This window comes from Coregonus clupeaformis, chromosome 37, assembly GCF_020615455.1.
Source record: "Coregonus clupeaformis isolate EN_2021a chromosome 37, ASM2061545v1, whole genome shotgun sequence".
In the NCBI taxonomy this organism is placed as follows: domain Eukaryota; kingdom Metazoa; phylum Chordata; class Actinopteri; order Salmoniformes; family Salmonidae; genus Coregonus; species Coregonus clupeaformis.
Window position 1 is genome coordinate 10,014,382 of NC_059228.1, and position 15,630 is coordinate 10,030,011.

General features: G+C 43.2%; 1 protein-coding gene across 2 annotated transcripts in view; it reads left to right on the forward strand.

The window, feature by feature from the left end:
• The window catches only part of ttc7a (tetratricopeptide repeat domain 7A), a 42,474-nt gene extending 27,383 nt beyond the window's left edge, over nt 1–15,091 (forward strand). Inside the window, exons 19-20 of one of the 2 annotated variants that reach the window (XM_041866496.2) lie at nt 4,210–4,412; nt 14,536–15,091. In XM_041866496.2, coding sequence (XP_041722430.2) covers nt 4,210–4,412; nt 14,536–14,754 — 422 coding nt within the window. In that variant the 3' untranslated portion in view covers nt 14,755–15,091. Of the gene's footprint in view, nt 1–4,209; nt 4,413–10,222; nt 10,359–14,535 lie in introns of those variants that run through there. The other variant, XM_045211528.1, reaches the window with a different exon arrangement.
• Nucleotides 15,092–15,630: the final 539 nt, after the last annotated feature.

Genomic DNA, 15,630 nt, shown 5'->3' on the forward strand with positions numbered 1-15,630 from the left:
ACAGATAAACAAACATTTATACAATCTGTCTCTCACACACACAGACACATACACACACTTTACTGGGCTAGCGCACGTACAGTGCCTTCAGAAAGTATTCATACCCCTTGACTTATTCCACATGGTGTTGTGTTACAGCCTGAATTCAAAATGGATTAAATAGATTTCTTTGTCACCCATCTACACATAATACCCCATAATGACAAAATGAAAACATGTTTTTAGAAATTTTAGCAAATGGCAGCGATTACAGCTTTGAGTCTTTCTAGGTAAGTCTGTAAGAGCTTTCCACATCTGGATTGTGCAACATTTGCCCATTTCAAAATTCTTCAAGCTCTGTCAAATTGGTTGTTGGTCATTGCTAGAAAACCATTTTCAGGTCTTGCAAGATATTTTTAAGTAGATTTAAGTCAAAACTGTAACTCGTCCACTCAGGAACAGTCACCGTGTTCTTGGTAAGCAACTCCAGTGTAGATTTGGCCTTGTGTTATTGTCCTACTGAACGGTGAACTCATTTACCAGTGTCAGGACAAAAGCAGACTGAAGCAGGTTTTCCTCTAGAATTTTGCCTGTGCTTAGCTCAATTCCGTTGCTTTTGTATCCTGAAAAACTCTCCAGTCCTTAACGATTACAAGCATACCCATAACATGATGCAACCACCACTTGAAAATATGGAGAGTGGTACTTAGTAATGTGTTGTAATAGATTTTCCCCAAACATAACATGTTGTATTCAGGACAGAAAGGTAATTGATTTGCCAATTTTTTTTGCTGTATTACTTTAATGCCTTGTTGCAGACAGGATGCATGTTTTGGAATATTTTTTATTCTGTACAGGCTTCTTTTCACTGTGTCAATTAGGATAGTATTGTGGAGTAACTACAATGTTGTTGTCCATCCTCAGTTTTCTCCTATCACAGCCATTGAACTCTGTAACTGTTTTAAATCACCATTGGCCTCATGGTACAATCCCTGAGCGGTTTCCTTCCTCTCTGGCAACAGTTAGGAAGGACACCTGTATTCTTCTCACCCATGTACACACAATACTCCATAAAACATGTTTTTAGAGATCTTCGCAAATGTATTGAAAATTAAATACAGACATATCTAATTTACATAAGTATTCACACGCCTTTGCTATAACACTCCAAATTGAGCTCAGGTGCATCCAATTTCTTTTGATCATCCTTGAGATGTCACTACAACTTGATTGGAGTCCACCTGTGACCAATTCAATTGTTTGGACCTGTCTACACTGAGTGAACAAAACATTAGGAACACCTTCCTAAAATGTAGTTGCACCCACTTTTGCCCTCAGAACAGCCTCAATTCATCGGGGCATGGACTCTACAAGGTGTCGAAAGCGTTCCACACGGATGCTGGCACATGTTGACTTCAGTGCTTCCCACAGTTGTGTCAAGTTCACTGGATGTCCTTTGGGTGGTGGACCATTCTTGATACACACAGGAAACTGCTGAGCATAAAAAACCCAGCAGCGTTGCAGTTCTTGACACTCACAATCCATGTCTCAATTGTCTCAAGGCTTAAATATCATTCTTTAACCCGTCTCCTCCCCTTCATCTACACTGATTTGAAGTGGATTTAGCAAGTGACATCAATAAGGGATCATAGCTTTCACCTGGATTCACCTGGTCAGTCTATGTCATGGAAAGAGCATGTGTTTTGTACACTCAGTGTATATAAGGTCCCACAGTTGACAGTGCATGTCAGAGCAGAAACTATACTATGAAGTCCAAGGAACGGTCCATAGATCTCTGAGCTAGAATTGTGATAAGGCATATATCTGAGGAAGGGTATAAAACCATTTCTAAAGTGTTGAAAGTTTCCAAGAAATTGAAAAAATATGGAACTACCCAGACTCTGCCTAGAGCTGGCCGTCTGACCAAACTAGGCAAGAAGGAACTTGGTCAGGGAGCTGACCAAGAACCCAATGACCACTCTGACAGAAATACAGAGTTCCTTGGCTGAGATGGGCGAACCTGCCAGAAGGACAACAGTCTCTACAGCACTTCAACAATCTGGGCATTATAATATATAATATAATATTATGGGAGAGTGGGCAGACGGAAGCCACTCCTGAGAAAAAGGCACATGACAGCATGCCTGGAGTTTGCAAAGAAAGGCACATGAAAGACTCTGAGAGCATAAGGTAAAATATTCTGTGGTCTGATGAGACAAAAATTAAACTATTAGACCTAAATGCAAAGCGCTATGTCTGGAGAAAACCAGGCACAGCTCATCACCCATCTAACACCATCCCTACTGTGAAGCATGGTGGTGGCAGCATCATGCTATGGGGATGCTTTTCAGCGGCAGGGACTGGGAGACTAGTAAGGATAAGGGGAACAATGAATGGAGCCAAATACAGGCAAATCCTTGATGAGAACCTGCTTCAGAGTGCAAACGACCTTAGACTGGGGGCGAAGATTTACATTCCAACAGGACAATGTCCCCAAGCATACAGCCAAAGCAATGCTGGAATGGCTTCAGAACAATAAGTCCTTTAGTGGCCGAGCCAAACCCCAGACTTGAATCCCATTGAAAATCTGTGGAAAGACTTGGAAGATTGCTGTTCACCGCCGCTCCATTTTTCTAACTTAACAGAGCTTGAGAAAATCTGCACGGAAGAATGGGAGAAAATCCCCAAATCCAGATGTGCAAAGCTGATACAGACATACCCAAGACAACTCAAAGCTGTAATCGCTGCCAAAGGTGCTTCTACAAAGTATTGACTCAGGGGTGTGAATACTTATGTAAATGAGATATTTCTGTATGTCATTTTCAATTAGCTAACATTTCTAATAACATGTTATGGTGTGTATTGTATTTAAAAAATATATGTTTTTATCCATTTTGATTTCAGGCTGTAACACAACAAAATGTGGAATAAGTCAAGGGGTATGAATACTTTCTGAAGGCGCAGTATATAATTCCCTATTTCTTCTAAAATAAGTTGAAATTGGAACAAATATTTTGGTCTCCACATCTTATTGGATTTTCAACATTGTAGAAACAATTTTATTTTTGTAAACAAGTTAATTTAAATAATGTCTTAGAATTTTTCTTCCACTTTGACAATACAGAGTATTTTGTGTTGATCGTTGACCAAAAATGACAATTAAATCAATTTCAATGCCACTTTGTAACATATCAAAATGTGGAAAAAGTAATGTGGTGTGAATACTTTCTATAGGCACTGTACAATTTTTCACATTCATTTATTCAACATAAAAAATATGAATATCCCAAAATGACCCTTTTTGATTTTGTTCATTTTAATACATATTGTTTGGAGCTGTACAAGTACATCACATTTCCATAGTAGGCTCTCTGCTAATTCTGAAGGTATGATACATTTTATGAGTACCACCAACACACTGAATGGGAAAATGGATTCAAACGGGAACTCCCTCTGCTGGTGATTTGCTGAATGTGCAATCCTAAAGGAGGGCTGTGAATGGTTAATTACCTATAATGTCAATTTCTATGTATAATATGGGTTATATCATTAACAGTACCAGAAAATGTAATGTGTTTAAAAAGTATATTGTTACAAACAACATGTAAAAAAGTTTTGACATATTAATACTTGTTATATTGAATAAATTAATGTGAAAATATATATTTCAGAATCTAGACATACTTCATTTTTTAGAGAACACTATAAGTAGTATAATGACACCAAGATGTTGTCTGTATCATGTACGGTTCACAGATCATAGGGTCTTACAGGAGGCATGTATAGGTCTAAAAAGGGCCTAAAATGGCCAATTTCACCATGATTTTCTCTAAAATGGTTTGTGATACAAATGTAAAAAGAATGTTAAACATCTTTCCTCCCAATGATGTTCCTATGGAAGAATTGCCAGAACAATCTGAGATACCCAAAGTATTTTCCACTCTCGCTGGCGTGGAATCGCTGTGTTGTTTCCTCTGCTGCAATATTCCCCAAGTCAATCTTGTAAATTAGTATAAGTTCTCAATCAACTTACCTGGTAAAATAAAGAGAAATGAAACAAGAATCATTAATGTCGAACAACGGTGGCCATGCAGTTGGTGATGTGACATGTTAGCCTGACTATCTGCACATACTGTACTGCTACTGTCCCATCCGGTGCTCATGCTCTCTCTCCCCCCACCCCTCTCTCACTATCTGTCTCTCTCTCGTCCCCTCATCTCTCTCCCGTAGGAGAGTTGTTCATGGCAGAGGGACGTTTGAAGGAGGCCCAGTTCTGTGTCCAGGAGGCAGCGGTGCTCTTTCCCAACTCCCACTCTGTGCTGCTGCTGAGGGGCCGGCTGGCCGAGCTCAAAGGGAACCAGGACGAGGCCAAGAGCTTCTATGACGAAGCCCTGGCCATCCACCCCAACGGACACCGCATACTGCTGCACCTGGTGAGAGAGAGCGAGAGAGACACACACGGGCACACACACATACACACACAGGTTTGGTGAGACACACACACACACACACAGTCCTGGTGAGAGTCACATACACAAAGGCCTGGGGCACATCAACAGACCTATTATCATCATAAAACTCTTACCTGTGAGCCATAGCACTCTGTAAGAAATGGTCCAATCGTAAAGAGTCCCAGATCTCCCTTTCCTCCCTCACCTCCTGATCTCTTTCTAGCTCCTACTCTCTGCTGATCTCTCCCCCCCCCTAGTTTCTCTCTTTTCTCTCCCTCTCTCATCTTTGCTGATCCATTGGATTAACCAGAGCAGCTCTGACCCCTCTCTGTTGTCATGGTGAAAGACTAGAGAAGATGATCCCTGACATTCAACTTTCCCATTACCCCACGTGCCGTCTCCATAGTGACCATACATTGGTTGTAATGCCGTAAATGCTTCTCTGACTTAAACAGTGGCTGCACATAAGGTCTCTCTCTCGCTCTGGTGTGTGTGTGTGTACATGCTTATGTGTGTGTGTGTGTGCATGTGTGCGTGCATGTGTGTGTGTGTATGTGTTGGAGTACACAGTCCCCATGGGGTAAGAGAGGGTGCTTCTCTCTTCCATATTTGGCCAGTGGGAGTACCAATCCCTGGGGTGATGAGGAGCTGAAACACAGCCAGCTGGCCCACTCTGGGTCTCTCCTATGACAGGTGTGTGTGCGTGTCACTGAGTGTCACTGTGTGTGTGCATGTGTGCGCCTGTATGTGTGTGTCTGTATGTGTGTGTCTGTGCTTGTGTGTTAGCAAAACAGCATGTTATGTGGAGGATGGCCAATCCTGTTTGCTCCAATCCAAGTATTACCAATCCAGCACCAATACTGCAGTTGCTCCTCTCTCTGCCTGTACCAATTTGCTGTAATGAGGGTTTTGGTGTTCATCCGAACCTCCTATCCCTTAACCCTGGAGGACATTTTAACATGGTCCTGTTCTTTGTTTATGAGCTTCATTTTCAAGCAAGTTAATAATAACTTGGTTTAACGAGCTAAGGTAATTAGCAATGAAGCTATCTCAACACAGTTAGCGGATATTCTCCAGACTCTCTCCTCTTCCGCTCGCTGCCTAGCAACAGCTCATTCCCTCCATCTTTCTGGGTGTTAGTACCCCAAAATATACTCCCTCAACTCCCCCATAAAACAGTGCTATACAGTGATTATGTAATCTGTGTTTAACATAACCAGCAGGTTACAGTCTCACACAAAGGAAGAGGCTTAACCAGACAATGCTTTTATTATATTCACTAGGTCTACACAGTATTTATAACCAGCACAGAACCTTACAGTGATGAGAATAACATTGTTTGTTAGTCCTATATCTGTTCTCACACAACTAGACACAGGAACATGAGAAGGGGAAGTATGAGTCAGGGAACAGATATTTTGAAACCCAATAGCCTTATGAGAGTGGATCACACTTTCTCATGTTATCACACACACACACGTGTGTGTGATGTGTGACTAAATGTGTGTAGGATGTGTGTATGTAATGTATGTGACGTGTAAAATATGTGTCAGTGTGTGTGTTAAGTGTTTAGTGTGTGTGTGTGTGTGTGTGATACATTATGAAAGGCTGTGTAGTGTGACTCATCCCCATGGCTAGTTGGATGGGTGTATTTTCGGATGGGTAGTGATGGCTCGGTTGGGAAGCCAGTGGATCTGAGCTGAGCTGTGGCCTTCCCTGCTCTGCCTTCTTCCTGACTCTGCTGTTAAATGATTCTCACCACCACTCTCAACATCCTCCACATCCCAGCACCTCTGCTCCGCTCTCCTCTGCTCTGCCTGCTGTTTTGCTGTGAGTCAGTTAGCTACACATAGGCCTCTTCTCACTGAACCAGCTGCTCTCTTCCTCCCCACACCCTCTCTTTCTCTATTCTTCTACTCACACACACACACACATATTCACAGACAGATGCAGACACACACACTCGCGTACAAACATAGAGTCAAGGACTTAATCTAATAGAATTGACTGTGTTCCAGTGATCAAATGGCCCTCTCTCTCTATCCTCTCCCCCCCACTCTTTTTCTTCCTCTCTATCTCCCTTCTCTCTGTATGGGGGTGGCTGGCAGCTGATTTGATAATGCAAATACATTATTTATAACACTTCACTCCTTCTTTGGCTTTGGCGCTTTATGGGATTGCCTAGCAACCAGGGAAATATATTATATTGAGCAAGACCTCTGATAACCAGCTAGAGAGGAAGATAGGAGGAGGGGAGTTGGCTTGTGTGTATGTGTTCACCTCTTTCTCTGTGTCTTTCATTCTCTCTCTCTCTGTTTGTTTTCCCTCCCTCTCTTTCCCTCTCCCCTCCCCCATCCCTTTCTCTCTCTTTATCTGAATGGGTATGCATTTGAGAGATTGGATTCACTTGTCTATTATTGACTGTTGACATAAGGTGTCTCATATCCGTTGCCCGCCCCGGGTGTGTGTCAGGTCACGGGCCTGTTAGTCTCCTTCTGATGCACTCTGAGTCTGGCGAGTGAGACTAGGGTCATGCGGGCAGGCAGAGAGAAAGGGAGGGGAGGATGAAGAGCGGTGCTAGAGACAGGGCTACTAGGGATAACTAAGGCTACCAGGGATAAGGTTTTTAGGAATAGGGCAGAGGTTTTCAAACTTTCCTTGCCCAGGGACCCCCGCCCAGGTAAACCAAGGGACCCCCGTCATATGTTAGCAAAAAATATATAATCACGTCTTTTCTTATCATCTGGTGAGTGATAATGGCAAGTAGAAGTAATCAATGTTTTAAAATGAATAGATTTGGTAGACAGTTTCATTATTTTGACCTCCCCACAGTTCATTGGAAGAGGAAGTATTAACTCTTAACATAGTATTAGCTAGAAAGGTACCTTGGCAGCGTAGAGAAAATGTTGCTGTTGTAAAGCTAATTTCCTGAAATTCTATGCATTTTGCCATGGCTAATGCATGGCTAATTCCTCTGCTCAAACATTAGAACAAAATCAATGGGCATGTGCCCTGAATGCCCGGTTTTTGTAATTTTCTATACTCCCTGACTGTCTAGCTTTTATTAGATTTTTAGTTATCATATTATTTAAAAAATATACACTACCGTTCAAAAGTTTGGGGTCACTTAGAAATGTCCTTGTTTTATCCCTAGTAGTCCTTGTTTTCGAAAGAAAAGCACATTTTTTGTCCATTAAAATAACATCAAATTGATCAGAAATACAGTGTAGACATTGTTAATGTTGTAAATGGCTATTGTAGCTGGAAACGTCTGATTTTTTATGGAATATCTACATAGGCGTACAGAGGCCCATTATCAGCAACCATCAGTCCTGTGTTCCAATGGCACGTTGTGTTTGCTAATCCAAGTTTATCATTTTAAAAGGCTAATTTATTGTTAGAAAACCCTTTTGCAATTATGTTAGCACAGCTGAAAACTGTTGTGCTGATTAAAGAAGCAATAAAACCTTTTTGAGACTAGTTGAGTATCTGAAGTATCAGCAATTGTGGGTTTGATTACAGGCTCAAAATGACCAGAAACAAAGAACTTTCTTCTGAAACTCGTCAGTCTATTCTTGTTCTGAGAAATGAAGGCTATTCCATGCGAGAAATTGCGAAGAAACTGAAGATCTCGTACAACGCTGTGTACTACTCCCTTCACAGAACAGCGCAAACTGGCTCTAACCAGAATAGAAAGAGGAGTGTGAGGCCCCGGTGCACAACTGAGCAAGAGGACAAATACATTAGAGTGTCTAGTTTGAGAAACAGATGCCTCACAGGTCCTCAACTGGCAGCTTCATTAAATAGTACCCGCAAAACACCAGTCTCAACGTCAACAGTGAAGAGGCGACTCCGGGATGCTGACCTTCTAGGCAGAGTTGCAAAGAAAAAGTCATATCTCAGACTGGCCAATAAAAATTAATATTAAGATGGGCAAAAGAACACAGACACTGGACTTTGTCTTTGCATCTCTGCCTAGAAGGTCAGCATCCCGTAGTCGCCTCTTCACTGTTGACGCTGAGACTGGTGTTTTGCGGGTGACACTTGGCTATTACAGGGTTAAAACTAGGCTGGGTGAGGTCTGATGATGAGTGATTAAGTTCCTAATATGTATTCCGTACACTGTTGATTTCACGAAGGCCAATACCTCATACAAGTCCATGTGGTTCTCCTAAAAAGACCCAATCTGTGGCATAATCTCTTCGAGGTCCTAATACCTATAATAATATGGTTATTTTTTGTTAAACGATAAAAGGATTTCCTTGTTACTAAAGCCATTTCTAATGTATAGTTCCACCAGGTCATCTAGCTCAGGCATTTCAATGGTGGCGTACAGCAACAGGAAGTCAGGCAATTAATCATGAAATATAACTGCGACTTTATTCTCACAATTTAGACTTTATTCTAGAAATAAAATTTCAAGTTTATTCTCAAAGTTTAATTTAGACTTTATTCTCAAAATAATGCGACTTTATTTTGAAGTTGAGTCAAAGGGGTAAGTTTAGCCACCCTTGTTTCTAGGATATAAATATTTAGGAAGAGGTGATCATTTCATGGAGTCTGTGAAGGAAGAAACCACATGGAAAAAGTGGTAAGCAAGTTAGGCCCAAAATACGGATTTTCGCCAAGTCAAATGAATTTATTGTATAAGAGGTCAAGAACGCAGAGTTAATTTCAGCCTATGCTGGCCTTCAGTCCCTATACTTTTTGGCCCTGACAGAGACATAGATTACCCAAGAGAACACTGCTACTCCAGCTAATCTCTCTTCATCTGACTATGTGTTCTCTCAAAGTTTGAGTGCATCTGGTGGCACAGGGCTACTCATTTCTGTTTTTTTCTCCCTCACTCACCGGTCCATCTCCTCATGTGCACTCCATGCTGTCACTGTCACTTGTCCACTCAAGCTTAACATTGTTGTCATCTATTGCCAACTAGGTGCCCTTAGAGAGTTCCTCAATGAGCTTGACACCTTGATCAGCTCATTTCCTGATGATGGCTCACCACTTATTGTACTGGCGACTTCAACCTCCCGCTGTCTGCCTTCGATTAATTTCTTTCCACCTCTTTCTTTCCATTCCTTTCCTCTTTTGACCTAACCCTTTCCCAGTCCCCTCCCACTCACAAGGCAGGCAATGTGCTTGACCTCATCTTTACTACTAATCTCACTGCAACCCCCTTCCAGGTCTCTGACTACTTTGTTTCCTTTTCTGTCTCCCTCTCCTCCAACCCTACCCACTCATACCCTGCCCAGATGTTCATGCGCCGTCGCAATCTTCACTCTCTCTCCTCTTCTAGCCTATCATCTCTCCCTTTTGCTAAATCCTTCTGTCTCTTGAACCCTAGTCACCTCCCTTTCCACATCCTATGACTCTCACTGTCCCCTTTCCTCCCGGCCGGCTCAACCCTCCCCTCCTGCTCCGTGGCTGAGTGACTCCTTGCTAGCTAACAGAACAGGGCTGCGGGCATCTGAAAATGGAGGAAAACTAAATGTCTGGAAGACTTATCGTCCTTTCAATCCCTCCCCTCTACCTTCTCTTCCTCTGTATCCGCTGCTAAAGCCACTTTCTGTCACTATAAATGTCAAGCTTCTGCCCTAGGAAACTATTTTCCACCTTCTCCTCCCTTCTTAATACTCCACCCACTCCCCCTCCCTCTCTGTGAACGACTTTGTCAACCACTTTGAAAAGAAAGTTGACGACATCCGCTCCTCATTCACTCAGCCTATTGAGTCCACTGGTACCACTCACATAGAATTACCCTACGCCTTGAGCTCTTTCTCCTTTCTCTCCAGATGAAATCCTGCGACTAGTGATGTCCGGCCGCCCGTCATCCTCCTAGATCAGCCTTCAACACCGTGAACCATCGGATCCTCCTCTCCACCCTCTCAGGTCTGGGCGTCTCAGGCTCTACACACTCTTGGATTGCATCCTACCTGGCAGGCCGCTCCTACCAGGTGACGTGGAGAGGATCTGTGTCTGCACCATGTACCCCCAGGGCTCGGTTCTAGGCCCTCTCCTGCTCTCTCTATACACTGTCATCCTCACATGGTCTCTCCTATCATTGCTATGCGGATGATACTCAACTTCTTTTCACCTTCCCCCCTTCTGACACCCAGGTGGCGACACGCATCTCTGCATGCCTGGAAGATATCTCAGCTTGGATGTCAGCCCACCAGCTCAACCTCGACAAGACTGAGCTGCTCTTCCTCCCAGAGAAGGCCTGCCCGCTCCAAGACCTCTCCATCACGGTTGACAACTCCACGGTGTCCCCCTCCCAGAGTACAACCAGAGTACAAAGAACCTTGGCATGACCCTGGACAACACCCTGTCGTTCTCTGCAAACATCAAAACAGTGACTCACTCATGCAGGTTCATGCTCTACAACAGGGGTCATCAACTAGATTTAGCCGCGGTCCGACTTTTTCTTGAGCGGATGGTTGGGGGGCCGGAACATAATTACAAATAATTTGTAGACTGCAAATTGACCACAAAAAGCCCAAACAGATATCATATTTGACTAAAACATAATAATTTCAAACCTTGCCCACATTTGTATACGATCACATATCTCTCTATTATGTGTGGGAGTACTTTGGAATAGATTTCCAAAATTAAAATCACATGGAGCTGATTTGCTGGTGTCCAACAATAAAAAATTAAAATAAATAATCATTTATCCGAAACTTGGGGGGCAAATAAAATCACCCGCGGGCCGCCAGTTGGGGAACCCTGATTTACAACAACCATAGAGTACGACCCTACCTCTCACAGGAAGCGGCGCAGGTCCTAATCCAGTCACTTGTCATCATCTCCCATCTGGATTACTGCAACTCGCTGTTGGCTGGGCTCCGCGCTTGTGCCATCAAACCCCTAAAACTTATCCAGGATGGCGCAGCCTGCCTGGTGTTCAACCTTCCCAAGTTCTCCCATGTCACCCTGCTCCTCCACACACTCCACTGGCTTCCAGTCGCAGCTTGCATTCACTACAAGACCATGGTATTTGTCTACAGAGCAGCAAGAAGAACTGCCCCTCCCTACCTTCAGGCTTTGCTCAAACCCTACACCCCAACCCGAGTATTCCGCTCTGCCACCTCTGGTCTCCGCTCTACTCCCGCTCAGCCCAGTCAAAGCTCTTCTCTGTCCTGGCACCTCAATGGTGGAACCAGCTTCCCCCTGAAGCTAGGACAGCAGAATCCCTGCCCATCTTCTGAAAACATCTGAAACCCTACCTCATCAAAGAGTATTTGTCACGTTCGTTTAAGGACGGGTCAGACCAAGGCGCAGCGTGAAGGCATACTTGTTTATTTCACCGATAAACACACGAACAAAACAACAAACCAACGAAACGTGAAGTCTTAAGGCTAAACACAATACAAGCCTCTACACGGAACAAGATCCCACAACTAATGCATGCCAACAGGCTGCCTAAGTATGATCCCCAATCAGAGACAACGAGCGACAGCTGTCTCTGATTGGGAATCACACCCGGCCAAACAGAGAAATACAAACCTAGAATGAAAACATAGAAATACTAACATAGATATCCACACCCTGACTCAACATACAAGAGTCCCATGAGTCAGGGCGTGACAGTATTTTAAATAATCCCGCAGCACCCCTACCCCAACTAACACAAGTCCTAAACCTAGTATGAAAGGAACGCAGACCGCTGGGGATAGAAGAAGGATGCCAGATTGGTGCACATTGAATAAATCTGATCTAACAAAGTGAACATTCTTCAAATCTGTCATGATTGATGTATCGTAACAGGCCCACAATGTGGTTACTAAAGTCCAATTGTTATATATCTGGCTGTTTTCGCTGCATAACATTTAGAAGTTATTCCTTTTCAGGTTTAGAAGAAGTGACTGCTAATTTGTAACTCCCGTTCGTAAAAGCTGGTAGCATAGCTAGCCTACAGAAATCGGTGGTGGTAGTCAAAGTCGCTTTTAACTGCAATGCAGTTGATTGGTGAAGATGACATGAACATGTATTGGGGTTGACATCCATACAAGCATTATACTCTGATTTTAACCTCAACGTAGTGTGAAATACACATATAAACACTAGCCTAAATGTGGGCTACATTTACTGGGGGGGTAATGAGGAGATTCGGGATCTTTCCCCTACGGCAGGGTTCTTCAATTCCGGTCCTGGAGGGCCGAAACACTTCTGTTTTTTATTTCTACCTGGTAGTTAATTGCACAATATGCACAATATGCTTACAATTATTAAAAGACAAAAAAGTGATTGTGTTTGGGAAATAAAGATAGACATGGTTTTAAAAAGGTAGTGGTAATATTTCCTTCAGTACAGAAATTTGTAGGCGGCTTAACTTACCCTGTCCCACTTGTTTTGGACAAGCTATGTTTTCAAACCTGTAATGTTTACATGAATTCTGATTATTTCCAGGGATAAACAACATCCTGAAATATATGTAGATATATTTGTTAGAAAGAATACTATATTTCCCTTGATGAAGGGATGCTGAATGTGAAGATGGCTCAACTTATCCCACTCTCCCGTACATCACAGTTTTTCTTCGCTTGGCCCTTATACTCTTCCGTAGACGAAGGATATCAAGGATCTGGAAAGATTCTGTATGGAGGAATGGTCTACGATCCCTCCCAACTTGTTCTCCAATCTCATAAAACATTTAAGAAAAATGCTCAGTGTTGTTATCCTCGCAAGGGGAAGGTGCTAGAGTTCTGAAAACAGGGGTACCAATACTTTTTACAATATACTTGTCACGCCCTGACCTATGGAAGTCTTGTTTGTTGAGTCAGGGTGTGAATGTCTATTTGAGATCTATGTTAGTCTATTTCTATGTTGCAGTTCTATGTTGTGTTTCTATGTTTGGCCGGGTGTGATTCCCAATCAGAGACAGCTGTCGCTCGTTGTCTCTGATTGGGGATCATACTTAAGTAGCCTGGTTGCCTACCTTAGTTGTGGGATCTTGTTCGGCTTGTATATGTATAGCCGGAGGACTTCACATTACGTTGTTTCTTGTATGTTTATTTAGTTAATAAACATGTACGCTTTTCACGCTGCACCTTGGTCTGACCCGTCTCTCAACAATCGTGACAATACTGTAGCTCAGTATTTGTATTATTTATTTTATACAGTCTTTTTTGCTCATCTTTATCAAGGGTGCCAATAATGATGGACCTGACTGTATATCCTCCATTGTGTGTCTGAGTCTGCACCCCATCTTAGATCTCCTTCTGTATTTTCTTCTGTTCTTGTCAGTAGCAGAGAGAGGGAACATACAGTATATGGGGGGAATATAATGTAGGAAAAGGAGTGAGATAGTATGGAGTTACAGCAGAGAGGAGCTTGGAGACTGAGAGACAGAGGGAGCAGAGCATCCTCATTGGAGGTTGCGTCAGAGCCCCTAGACAGCTCTCTGAGTTTCAGCCCAATTAATCTGGAGCTTGTGATCAGAGCCTGCATAACAAGACTTGTCGGTTTGACCTCAGGCAAGCCCTGCTCTGGAGGCTGTGTGTGTGTGCGTTTGCATGTGTGTGGGTGTGTAGTTGTGTGTGTTCATGCCATGTCGGTTGCGTGATGCCCTGTTATGCTGATGGACTCTTGAGACACACGGTGCCTCAACAGAGAGAAGTTCCAAAGAGACATACCACGCTGCACTGACCACTACTGCCCTCTCACACAGCCACAAACACACACAAACATACACTCTCTGAACCAAACACACAAACACACACACTCTCTCACACACAGACATACAGTATACACATCGGGAGTAGTCATCCTCATCGCACGGACGCCTCATCCTTTCTGGGAGTGCCTCTGGTTGCATTCACTCAACAAGCCAGTACAAATACAGTTGGGACAAACAGGATCTTTAACTAGCGACATCTCATCATCTCAGGAAGCTGGACATGGCATCCCCTCCCCTGTTTTGGTGTGTCCCCTTAGTGCCCCTCTGACACGCTATATCTAGTGTCAGTGGGTTCTCATGGTTTAGATACTGGCAAAGCTAGATCCAAAGCCAAAGCTAGATCTCTCTCTCTCTCTGTAATCTCTCAATTACTTATCCCCCATGCAGACTCACTTTTCCCCTCCCCTGCCTTCCCCTCCTCAGGGCCAGTTGTTGGTGCGGTGTGGGCGTCTAGGTCTGGGGGAGAAGGTGCTGCGGGACGCGGTGCAGGCCCAGAGCACGTCACACGAGGCATGGAGCGGCCTGGGGGAGGCCCTGCAGTCACGGGGCAGCAGCCAGGCTCCAGACTGCTTCCTCACAGCCCTGGAGCTTGAGTCCTCCTGCCCCATCAGGCCCTTCACCATCATACCCCGCGAGCTGTGAGGAACAGACAGGAGGGTGCTACTGTATTACATGTTTATGAATACACACTCACTCACACACATATGCACAGGCACACGTATGATCATTTAAATGTACAAATTGGTGCAATATATCTTCTCTTGCCCTTTCTCACTCTTTTTCGCTCTCTCTCTTCTCTCTTGCCCCTCTCCCTTTCTCTGCTCTCATATCTACAGTGAGCTCCAAATGTATTGGGACAGTGAAACATTTTTTGTTGTTTTGGCTCTGTACTCCTGCACTTTGGATACAAAATGAAATTACCTTGAGGTTAAAGTGCAGACTATCAGCTTTAATCCATATCGGGTGAACCGTTTAGAAATTACAGCACATTTTATACATAGTCCCCCCAATTTTAGGGGACCAAAAGTTCACTTATGTGTATTAAAGTAGTCAAAAGTTGTTGTATTTGGTCCCATATTCCTAGCACACAATGATTACATCAAGCTTGTGACAAACTTGTTGGATGCATTTGCTATTTGTTTTGGTTGTGTTTCAGATTGTTTTGTGCCCAATAGAAATGAATGGTAAATAATGTATTGTCTCATTTTGGAGTCACTTTTATTGTAAATAAGAATAGAATATGTTTCTAAACACTTCTACATTAATATGGATGCTACCATGATTATGGATAGTCTTGAATGAATCGTGAATAATGATGAGTGAGAAAGTTAGACGCATAAATATCATACCCCGAAGACATGCTAACCTCTCACCATTACAATAACAGGGGAGGTTAGCATTTTTGGGGGAATGATTTGCGCATCCGTAACCTTCTCACTCATCATTATTCCCGAGTAATTCAGGACTATCCGTAATCATGGTAGCTTCCACATTAATGTAGAAGTGTTTAGAAACATA